Source organism: Hirundo rustica, chromosome Z, assembly GCF_015227805.2.
Source record: "Hirundo rustica isolate bHirRus1 chromosome Z, bHirRus1.pri.v3, whole genome shotgun sequence".
NCBI lineage: Eukaryota > Metazoa > Chordata > Aves > Passeriformes > Hirundinidae > Hirundo > Hirundo rustica.
Genome location: NC_053488.1, coordinates 15,966,225 through 15,977,628, shown reverse-complemented (window position 1 = coordinate 15,977,628; position 11,404 = coordinate 15,966,225). Strand labels below are relative to the sequence as shown.

The window sequence follows — 11,404 nt, the reverse complement described above, 5'->3', positions numbered from 1 at the left end:
TCCATCCTAAAAAACCAACAAGTCAGCACTACTCCAACAGGTTTCAAATATTTCAAACTTTATTTTAATAAAGGATCAGCCTCACAGACCTGTGAGGCCTGTGCCAGTAGCTCACTTGTTGGCTTGTCCACTGCCAGCAATGGACTTTGTTCCATTACACTTTGTTTTACAGGTGCCAAGATTAGGTTTCATGAGGGCAACCTAAACCAAAATATTTGCAAACACTATCATCATGCATTGCTCCATCATTTTCAGCAGAACAAACAAATTAGTATTCATCAATTTGTAACAACCAACTATTTTACCAAGGCTTGACTGTACAAATACAGCAAGTTATCAAATCCTAGTGAGTGACAGGTAATACAAACACTTCATTACACACACACAAAAAATGTAATTAACAGAAATATTTTTTTGCTACTTTATATTAGATAATGTAGCTTTGTAGAATTAGCAAAGAAATAAATTCAATGAAACTTCATTCTGTACATTAGCTCAACTTAAATATATATATATATGTGTGTGTATATATATATATATTACAAGCTTAAAAGGCTCATATCATAGTTCATTTCCAATCTGGGCTTTAAAAATCTACCAGAATGGACTCCCCATAACCACTGTAAATCTATCTACTGCTTGCAAAATGGATAGCTTTAGCTTGCACGTTGGGGATGAGGGAAAGAAATAAAAGACTCCATTCCTACAGTATTACCAATAGTGAGAAGGACTTCAAAATACAAAGCCAAATGCAAAGCTAGAAAGAGTCTTTTGGAAATGTATTATATAAAGACAACTGATACGCTAGAGTTTCAGACAAAGTGATGAACATCACTCTCTTCCTTTGTTTGCCAATTAAAACAGCTCCACAACAGCTCTAAATTTTATCTGAAAATTCCACTGTCTTGGATATTCTACTAAACAATACATTATGGTGCCAAATTAATGATCCCCTTTCTTTACAATAAAAAATTTACTACCTGCCTTCTTTCCTCCCAGTCTCCTGTGACTTAAAATGTAGGTATAAAACACGTAAGATGTTAGGAGGAATTACATAGCAACACAGTGGATCACAGAGTTTCTTCTACGAAAACTTGTCAGCCTAGCTGTTCTTGATCCAGTCATTTTGACAGGAAGAGAGATTCTGTGCCGGCAAGGGATGGTTCTTGGTTCTATGCCTGTCCCAAAGCAATTGGGTGATGGGAGGCAGACGCGGGGATGAAAGGGAAGGTGATAAAGTGAAAGAGAATTGCAGTATTCAGGTTGACTGCTTATTGTCAAGGCACTGAGAACCCTAACATTAAAAGCTTTTTGCACAGACTTGAGTACTAGTAGAAGTTAACAGTGTAGGTTTCAAGTCATTTTACATGGAAGAGCAGGCAGAAGATTCCTTTTTATTTTTTTTTCCCATTCTGTGTATGAAGACTTTGTAATAGACTACAGCTACTTATCAGCAATTCAAAAAGTTCAAACATATTAAGGAATCCCCACAGCACCTGACAAGTCCCTCTATCTCCAATATACTCCTGATTTTAGTGTTCTGAAGATACTATAAAATCAGCACACCATATTATGATTTTTTTCAAGGAGCCTCAACAGTTTTTTCATGCTCCAATTAAGTACTACTGTACACTGAAACTTCAGTGCTACTGCAATCCTTTTTCTCTCTCTCTCACCCTGCCCTCACACCTCATTTTCTTTCCCCACCTCACAGAGGTATCTTAATGCTCCCCATTGGAAATGGCGACAGTAACGCCTTCAGATTCTGTTGTTGCAGGGATTCTTGGCACTTTCTTAGCAGGGCTTGGGATGTGCTAAGAAGAAGGGAAAAAAAACATTAAATACAGTTTTCTAGTTCACAGACATTCATACTTCATGGCTATCCAACTCTCAAACAACATTCATGCTACAATGGATGGCTTGGCCTTAAGTCAATCAGATTGGTCATGCTTCATGCAAACAGGTTGTGTGAGAAGAGCCAGTTTGTTCTTCTTTCATTCTTGTGCAGTTTCATTCTTTTTATGATGAAATGTACTTTTTAAAATCACAGTTTCAGCTTTTTACTTCTGGCTTATATGTTACACATGTTAACAAAATATTCAATGTAACTCGTAAAACCACTTCCTCTTAACATACATGCACATGCCAAGACAAACATGTAAATGGTTCCACCATTTACATCAAACTTTAAAAGAGTGCCGAGTGTTCACCTCATGAACAATGCCTGAGTGGACAACTCCAACTCTTGCTTCCAGAGGTCCATCACTCATGAGTGGGCGCCGGGCATAAGTTCTCCTGTGTTTTTCATCCACACGCACAAGGTACCATGTTCCTTCAAAGAGATCCTCTACTGAACACTGTGGAATATAATTGGCTGGAAGAAAGGGAGTAACACATTGTTACTTGTTTCCTGATAAGAATTTTACCCACACAGGCCTTTGGAGATTGGATGGACTGAGACAGAAAAAAGCAAGCCAGCATTTTTACTTCACACATGATGCACCAAATGAACACAAGCTATGCAGAAGTAGAAAGGGTTGGACATTTCCCTCATTCCACACCCTAATCATTTGAAGTCAGGTGGATTAAGTGATAAGCATTTTGCTGTAGGAGCAGGAATGACTGACATTTATTAGTTTCTTACCCAAATGATGTGTTTCCTGTCTGAGCTTCATGTTTTCAGCAAAGACATCAGGTGCAATACATTTTCTTGAGTCAAGTCTTGTTTTGAGATCAGAAAGGCTGGCAGTTATTTTGTCTAGTGCAGAACCTGCAATATAGAACCATCGTGTAAGGTAGAGTCAGTACTGAGAACTGCACACTAGTACGTGAACATTTCAGGTGAACAATTCAAAGTACTTTGCATTATAGAATCTGAAGTATTGGTCATTTAAAAATATTCCCAATTAGCAACTCAAAACATTTAACAGAGTTTGAAGACTATTATTTATTTGTTCACGGAGACACTTAATCACTCCCTGGAGCTGGAAATTCTCAGTGTGGCACTACTGTCATTAAGGCACTGCCCTGCAGCTTTCCTTATGCTAGTGGGTTGTGTAACAAGGCATCAAGAGCTGAGCAAGGGGGTCAGTTGACATCACCTCCAGTCACTCACCAGGAGTGGCATCCTGTGTGACCCTGATGGAATACAGTGTAGCAGCAAAACCAGAGCCATAGGAGAACACGCTGATTCTCTGTCCCGCAAGCTGCTCTGGGGAGTACCTGCAAATCATACAACAACTTTTTAATGTCAGAATTACGCCAAAGTGCCTGTTTTAAAAAACTAGAAACTGCCTCTAGCTTTGGAAAAGCAACCAGCAAATTACAGTGTCTGTAATATACATTTAACATACTATGTGCATAAATGCTTACTTCTAAAAACACAAATTCAAATACTGCTGTTAGGAGTTCAAAAGCTGCCTAGAGCAAAACATGCCTGAGAAATGCCCAGAATATGAAGGCAGACAGATTTCATTCTTAAGCAAACTAAAAAAAAAAAAAAAAAAAAAAAAAATTAAACACATCTTGGAAGTCAATGTCAGGATAAAGAAAAATAAAAGGAAAAAAAGGGAAAAAAACCCCAAGAAAACCAGGAGGAGTAGTTTAATGTAAAATTAATATGATTTTGCAAAAGACTGTATTTGAAAAAATAATTAAATGCTAATTTAATTTGGCTTTGCTTATTATAGTAAGACAGAGAAGACATTCAGATTTTTTTTCCCCTTCAGGAGTGTTTCTAGGGGAAGGAAAAGGAGAAAAGTTGGGGCTGAGAACAGATGCTACCTTGCAAATAAGATCCTACTTTTCAAGGCAGCAAGCAGCTGTTTTTGGATCAGCTTCTGACAGGTATTTTCCACCTGCTTGTCATTTGAACTGAATGTGTGTGCAGAATTGTGTTTTAACTTTAGTTTTCCTGCTTAAGGCAATCTCATAGGAAAAGGTTTGCTAGATGATGCTTTTACAAAAGACTTTCTGAAAAAACCTTTTATGACTTTATTCATAAACAGCTTTTCCCAATTTTATGCTTACTGGGCTAGGAGAGAGGCAAGGCAACCGTAGACTGAAGGGGTATACATATTTCCATTCTGATTGGATACAAGTAATGAAGCTTTGGTTTTCTGATTGAAGAGCTCTGCACTAGCTTTCATAAAAGCTTTTTCCACATCTCTATCAAAGTATGTATCTTCAAGTTTTATATCCCTATTCAAAAGAGGAAAAAAAAAAAAAGTTCAGGAACAGTTACTAAAATAGCAGAAATAAAAACACACTTTGGATGTGTAACAGATTATGTGAGTAAGGAAGACAGCAGTGATTCTCACCTGAAAGCTTCCAGACCACTGAAAACACCAGTTGCTGTTTCTGGGTTCTGGTCACTGAGAAAGTCATTCAGCAAGAGTCTAGCCACAGATTTCTGTACCAGTTTACAGTATGGAGAATGGAAGATCATGAATCCAAAGTCATTCAAGGTGAAACGTCTGTCTGTCCCCTCTGGAAGTGGGAGAAGGTTTGTGTTACAACCTATGTTTAGTACTCACTTCAATTATGGAAATAAAGCAGGGAGCTGGCAGGACACCAGGCATCGTAACATGCTGGCATAGAAGAGACACATTCAAGTACCACTAACTATTGCTGTCAAGTGCACTTAATACACAGTACTGCTTTTATTTAAAAATTCTTTTTTTTACCACCTTTTGCACCAGCTAACAATGTTTGCTCTTTCTTTAGAACAAAAAGCTGCTTAACAGAATCTCTGTATTTCTACCCAGAATTTTGACATAATAATCAACTTAATTTGCCTCTCTTCACAACTTTGTGCCTATTGATATAATCAAAGCAACTACTAAACATATTGGGTTAAAAAAAAAAAAAATCTGTATAATTACGTAACATTTAACTATTAACCTAAGTTTCTTAAAAGCCTGGATGGAGGTGGGTAATAGCATGCTTTTAGCAAAGGCACTATATGTTACACCAACAAATGCCTGTACAGACTACTGCTTACAGACTGTCAGGAATTTAGCCAGAACAAAATTAAATAATTTCTTACAGGAGAGAGCAAATATTTCAATCACTTCAGAACATACAAACATGAAGAGACTCACAGACTAGTTTTAAATCAGGTACTAAAACTGTCTGCGTAGTACAGTCCAGCATCTGCCAATCCTGCAATATCATGAGAGGCTACGCACCCTTTTGCCACTGGGCGTGGATTTTGTTGCGATAGACGGTGTAGCAGCGGTCTAATGCACTGAGGTAGCACTGTATGGAGAGTTTGCCATCCACTACAGGATATTCAGAGACCATGTCTGGTTTATAGAAGTCATATGCATGCTGCATGTGGGTTCCACGCAACCCTGGCAGACAGAAATCAATAGAAGTTGTAAATTATTCAGCTGCTTCAAGTCAATTGGGATGTGTCAGTTGGCACATGCGGGAAAAGAAGCAGTTTTGGCCCCAGTTCAACAGTTTTTCATGGCACTTCTGGTCTTTTAAGGTAAAGTTTCACAACCCTCAATTGCCTGTAAAGTAGAGTAGGACTGAGCATGACAAACACATGCAATAAAGGATTGTCATATTGTCCTGGAAGTAGAAAGTTGTTTTATTCAGCTCTAGTATTACTCTGTCAATTTTACTGGAGAATCCACAAGGAAATCAACAAATAGGAGCACCTCTGATTGTTCCCTGCTGCATCCTGTAACTGGACTTGGCCGAGTTAGCCCATAGCAAGAGGAGACAAAGAACAATTTCCAACATTAGTGGGAGTTAATCTGCTGTTTCACCAAGGCACAAAAAGCAGGGAAGAAGCTCCAGGGCAAACACAGTGATCTGACCTGAACAGTGTACATTCTCCCACAGGACTAACCTCTCTCAAAAATCAACGGTGCGTTTGGGCCAACCAGCATTGCAACAGCACCAGCTCCCCCAGTGGGTCTGGCATTTCCAGAGGCATACACAGCGATGTCTCCAGCCACCACGAGGGCATAGCGTCCTGGAAAAAACACACAGGAAGAACGGTGAGAAGGAGCCACGAGTCTGGCACATCTTAACACCCATAACCAATTTTGAGACTTTAGTTATTAAGGAGGTGACACCAAGATTAAAGGGCTCTTCAGTTTTGACTTTTCTCCCATATTTCAATTGGCAATCACCAAAATTTACAGAAGACCTTTAGATTAGTAGGTATGTCATTATTCTTCACACTATAACTGAACTAGTGGCAAATGCCCAGGCCATTTAAGAAAAAGACTTCAGAAGAGAAAAACAGTTCACACTCTGGATTTTATATGGTTAAACACAACCAATGTCATTGTAGGGCAGACTGATATAAGGATGAAGTAAGTTTTAAAAAAAATACCCTTGACTTACCATCCCAGGAACTGGACTCAATCCAGTTAATAGCATTAAAAAGAGCAGCAGTGCCTCCATAGCATGCATTGGTGGTGTCGATTCCCTCTACATCTGTATTACCAGACTCTTCAAAAAGCTGCATCAGGACAGTCTTCACAGATTTTGATTTGTCAATTATGGTCTCCGTTCCAACTTCTAATCTCCCAATACAATCATAAGAAAGGTTGTTCCTCTCCATGAGCTTCTGAACCACAGTCAAGCAGAGGGAATTGATATCCTCACGGTCAGAGCAGAACCCCATCCTTGCCTGGCCTAGCCCAATGGTGTACTTCCCAGCATCTACGCCATCATACTTCTCCAGCTCTGTCTGGTCAACATACTGAGAGGGAAAATATATTTCCAGTGCCACAATTCCCACATCTTTGGGCCAACAGGATTCAGCATTCACTGGAAGAGACCCAGGCATCGTGGCAGATCTTTAAGAAAAAAAAAAAAGAAAACCATAAAATCATATGATTTACTCACATACATTTAGAGGAAACTACTTTCAGTTCCTGTAATTGTACAGAAAAAAAATGTGCTGCATGTACTCTATAATGTCATTTGCAAAAGACATTTGCCTCCGGTGAAGCTTTGGTACAAGTATATTGGAAACATCATTACAGTTTTATAAGATTTTTTTTAGTTAAGTGAAAATACAGATTTCAGACCTGGAGATAAACAGATGTAGGTTAAGCCCAAGCTATCTCTCTGAAGCAAAACACACCCTTATCATGTTAAGTGTTGGAAAAATTAATGTTCTTACTTCTGCTTATATGCAAAATCTCAACTTTGCATATAACCAAGCTAGAAACAGTAGATGTTTTCATTAGTGTAGCTAGTTGAAAACCCCTACTAAGAAATCATTGTCTTAAAATAGGTCAGGACTCTTCAAAACCGTTTTTATTTTTTAACAAAGAGACATAGGTAATTTTGTTTTGTTTATACTTGCAACAAGGCAGAATTACTTCCGTGTGGGGGTTTTTTTTCTGTTTTTGTTTTCAAGGGGTGTTGGTGTTCTTTGCGGGTTTTTTTTTTTTATTTGTTGCTTACTCTATTTTGGCATTCCAGAACACTGGAACTCCTAATACCATGCCTGAAGGAATATTTCACGGGCTGAGACGAACAGCGTTCTCGGTGATAGGCCGAGTTTCCTCATTCTAACCCCACAAACTTTCCTGTCACCACATTTGAGGATTTACTACTCCCGAGGACGCACTGCACCCTGTTAGTGCAACCCTCCCTCAATTACACAGCCCGGCACAATCCTCCTCGGCTTACATCCTGACACGGCACTCGTCCCTTCAGCGCCCAGCTCCAGGCTTCCAGAAGCCAGGACAAGCTGCGCGAAGGGGACAGAGAAAAGCCCTACAGCGCCACATGCGGTTTTAAGCAAAAGAACCCATCTCGCCTTGCTTGTGTCCCCCGCTGCCGCCGCCCCCACCTCAAGGTTATCCATAACCCACCCGGGAGCCAGGCAGGAGACACGGGACCGCGCGCACAGGGAGCGCCGCCCGCGCCCTCCGCCCGTCCCCCCTCAGCCCCGCGCGCCGCCCGCCTCTTACACGCTGCGGAATCCCATGGCCGCCTCCTGCGGCGGTGCGCATGCGCGCCGCGGGCAGCGCGCGTGCGCAGCCGCCGCCGCCGCGCCCGCCCAGCGCGGGGTGCGGGAAGCGCCGGGATGGCGCGGTCGGCATCGCCGCCTGGCGCGGGAAGAAACCCCGACGGGAAACGAAAATGAATTCGCTAGCTCCCAAAATCTCAGCGTGGGGGTTTGCTGTGCGGTTTTTGGCTTTGTTTGTTTGTTTTTTTGGACCATCCCTCGGCATCTCGCTTCTACTTGCAAAGCGGAGCGGTGCCGTATCGCCGTATGGTTTCTCGCTTTAAACTAGACAGATAAAAAACCCCAAACAACCCACAAACTGAGCAAAACCATCATTATTTCTGTCTCCTGGAAGCTGTCGGGTAGGATTCTGGATTTGTTACGGTACAGCAGCAGGCTGATGCTCTTCGTGGAGTAGCCGTCGCCGATTCCCTAAAGCCAGAGCCAGGGGAGGGAGGGTGCTGGTCCAGAGTTCCCGGGGACTGCGGGGAGCAAGGGGTGTCCCTGCTCAGCAGCACCGTGAACAAGTCACACGCACGGCCTGGGGACACAGAGCAGCGCTGGGGTCCAATACGTGGCTACAAGGGCTTTTATCCCAAATCTGCACAGGCACTGCAGGAAGAAGCTTTCTGGCTCCCAGATGAGGGTAGACACACTGCCCACAGAGACATCCCAAGGTATCAACTGAGAAAAGGGCTTTGGGGTCCAGCTCTTTTTTTTTTTTTTTTTTTTTTTTTTTTTTTTTTTTTTTTCCTCATTTTTTTCAAAATGGAAAGTTCCAGCTCATCAATTTCTGCAGCCAGCCAAGGGTAAGCTGTGTACTCAGAGTAGAGCTCACTGCGGCTCCAAGGGCCAGAAAGCTTAAAGTTGGAGGCTGTAAAGCATCTCAAAAGGCTTAACTTTGTTTAGGATTTTTACAAAAATCATTGGCAATCAGTTTGGGTTGGAAGGGACCTTAGAGATAATCTCCTTCCAATTCCCCTGCCATGGGCCGGCGCATCTTCCACTAGGACCAGGTTGCTCAATGTATCCAGCCTGGCTTTAAACACTTCCACGGATGGGGCATTCACAGCTCCTCGGGGCAAACTGTGCCAGTGCCTCACCATCCTCAGTCACAGTAAAGAATTTCTTCCCCGTATCTCATCTAGATGTACTGTCTTTCAGTTTGAAACCCTCGTCCTGTCATTACACGTTCTTGCAAGAAGTCCCTCTCCCTCTGTTTTTCAATAAGCTCACTGTAAGTACCAAAAGGGTGCAGTGAGGTTTCCCTGAAGCCTGCACGGAGCATCTAATGGACTTGATGAGTGATGGTCATAGAGAAGAGCAGCTTTTAACCGGGCAGTGAATTATTGGAAAAATCAGTATGCCAAAAGGAATTGCATTATTGGTGAGCATTGTTGAAAACCAGCGTTTTCTGTGCTTGCTCCTTGCAGAATTTTGATATGCTAAAACTGACATTCAAGTGATATCACTTGCTGCAGTTCTCTCATCAGAAAACTTTGTGCAGAACACAACTAAAGGGAGGGTGTTTCTGTCGTGATCCCAGACTTGCCAAATACGAAGCTCACCAGGAAATGATACGGCATGATACCAGGAAAAAATACAGCATCTTGAGTCAGTCAGTCATTACAGAAAAAAAAAAATTGTTTACCCAGTGTAAAACAGACAGTCTTTTGTCTTCCTGGTCAAACAGCAAACAACATCCTATCATTGAGTTTTTACTGAAAATTAAAACTTTCTCAGAAGTATGATTTGTTTTAAAAGAACAAGAACCCCAAATGTTTTCATTTATGGAAATGAGAAACATGCTTTCATGTTTCATGTCTCCTTATGATTCTGCTGGGAACGAACGAGAAGCGTAAGACAAGTCTCTGCTATCAGAAACACATTTGCTCGCAAAGACTAGTGGCATTACTGTCTTTCTAAGGAATTTGAGCATATAATGTCAATAATTTGATTCTGTATTTCCTGCCTAAGTTTTTAATTCCAAGGGAACGCTTCACTCAAAGGTGGAAAATAAGTCCCGACCTTGTTTGCTACAAGAGCTGCCTTTGGCTCCAGAGGACCGGTGGGACGGGCTGTGCCCCCGTGGCAGCCCCGGCTGTGACATCACCCGCTCGTCCCCGCAGGTGACACTGGCGCGCACGACACCCGTGCCACCACCAGAGGTCGCCGCGTCCGCCGGGACTGCGGCCACATCCCCGCGGGACGGCCAGCGGCGGGATGGGCCGGGACGGGCATCCCCGCGGGATGCTCGCTCACCTGCGTGCGCCGGGATGCGGGCGAACTGCGGGGACGGAACCCTGGACGGAGCCGTGCGGCCCCACCCGCGGGGATGGCGGCACATCCGAGCACCGGGCTCCGTCAGCAATACGGGTGGGCGCCGCGATGCCCACACCCAGCGGCAAACGCCATCAGGAAAGAAAGCGGCGGCATCCCTTGGGGCACCACCCGGCTGTCTTTGCCTGGGCGACGAGACCTGGCGTGGGCAGGGACACAGGCTCGGTCCGCCTTTCCCGGCTCGAGAGGGCGACGCTGTCACGATATTGAGAGGCAATCAAGGGACACACTGAAGCCTTCTCGGCTGCCTCCGGGGCGGGGGCAGAGCCCCGAAGCAGCCGCTCACCGCAGCTCACACAGCCGGGGGCGTCCCCCGAGGGCAGGACGGGAGGCAGCGGCCGGGAGCCCCATTCCGGGATGCAGTTCTTTCGGGAGGCGCCTGGTTGCCCGGGCAGTGATGCATCACAGGCCGTGATGCTCGGGACAGCGGTCGGCGCGGGGTGCGGGGCACATAAGTTAGGATACCCTGACACACCATTTGGGGGTGGATTTTTTTTTTTTTTTTTTTTTTCCCCCGCCTGCCGCTCTACGGGCGTTCCTCGGAACGTGCTCGCATCCACTGGAAACCGCTCCCAGCCCCGCCGCCCCTCTCGTGCTTCCCCCACGCGGCTCCGCAGTCCTTCGCCCCGGGCCCGAGTGCCTCCAAGGCCCCAGCCTCGCTCACCGGTCGGAGGTGATGGCTCCCGGTGTCGTTCCTGATGTCTCTCCCGATGTCTCTCCCGATATCGCTCCCGATGTCGCTCCGCACGCACTCAGGACAGCACCGTCCTCCGGCGGGCGTGCGGCCCCTTTAAGCAGCTGCACCGCCCGTCGCCCGGCGGGAGGCCTGAGCGGCAGCGCCGTCCGCCAATCAGAGCCGCGGCTGCCCCAGGTCCTGCCCCCCACGCCCGGCCCGCGGCGGGCGGAGCGGGCGGGGGGAATGGCGTGAGAAAGTGACGCGGCGTGGGCAGAGGGCGGTGCGCCAATGGGGACGCGGCAGAGGCGGCGGACGCCCAATGGGAGCCGTGCGCCTTGCGGAGACAGCCAATGGGAGCGCGCGGCCGACCGCGGGTGAGGGTAGGACGGGCTCGGGCC

General features: G+C 44.9%; 1 protein-coding gene across 2 annotated transcripts; it reads right to left on the bottom strand.

The window, feature by feature from the left end:
- Positions 1–37: 37 nt before the first annotated feature.
- Positions 38–11,108, bottom strand: HMGCS1 (3-hydroxy-3-methylglutaryl-CoA synthase 1). 2 transcript variants are annotated; one of them, XM_040091328.2, is made up of 10 exons: positions 10,995–11,108; positions 6,367–6,824; positions 5,864–5,989; positions 5,190–5,354; positions 4,320–4,488; positions 4,030–4,200; positions 3,116–3,222; positions 2,645–2,770; positions 2,211–2,374; positions 38–1,814 (listed from the first exon to the last, which is right to left on the bottom strand). In XM_040091328.2, exons 2-10 carry the CDS (start codon positions 6,812–6,814, stop codon positions 1,722–1,724), a joined length of 1,569 nt encoding a protein of 522 aa, XP_039947262.1. In that variant the 5' UTR covers positions 6,815–6,824; positions 10,995–11,108; the 3' UTR covers positions 38–1,721. The 2 variants fall into 2 exon arrangements, with proteins under 2 accessions (XP_039947262.1, XP_039947261.1); XM_040091327.2 differs by lacking the exon at positions 10,995–11,108 and adding an exon at positions 7,953–7,995.
- Between the last annotated feature and the right edge of the window lie 296 nt (positions 11,109–11,404).

Coding starts and splice junctions, on each gene's coding strand:
- HMGCS1 (XM_040091327.2), bottom strand. Junction 4,489..5,189: donor CCACGCCCAGTGGCAAAAGG/GTGCGTAGCCTC, acceptor TCCCACTTCCAG/AGGGGACAGACAGACGTTTC. Junction 2,375..2,644: donor ACAGGAAACACATCATTTGG/GTAAGAAACTAA, acceptor CCTTTCTTCCAG/CCAATTATATTCCACAGTGT.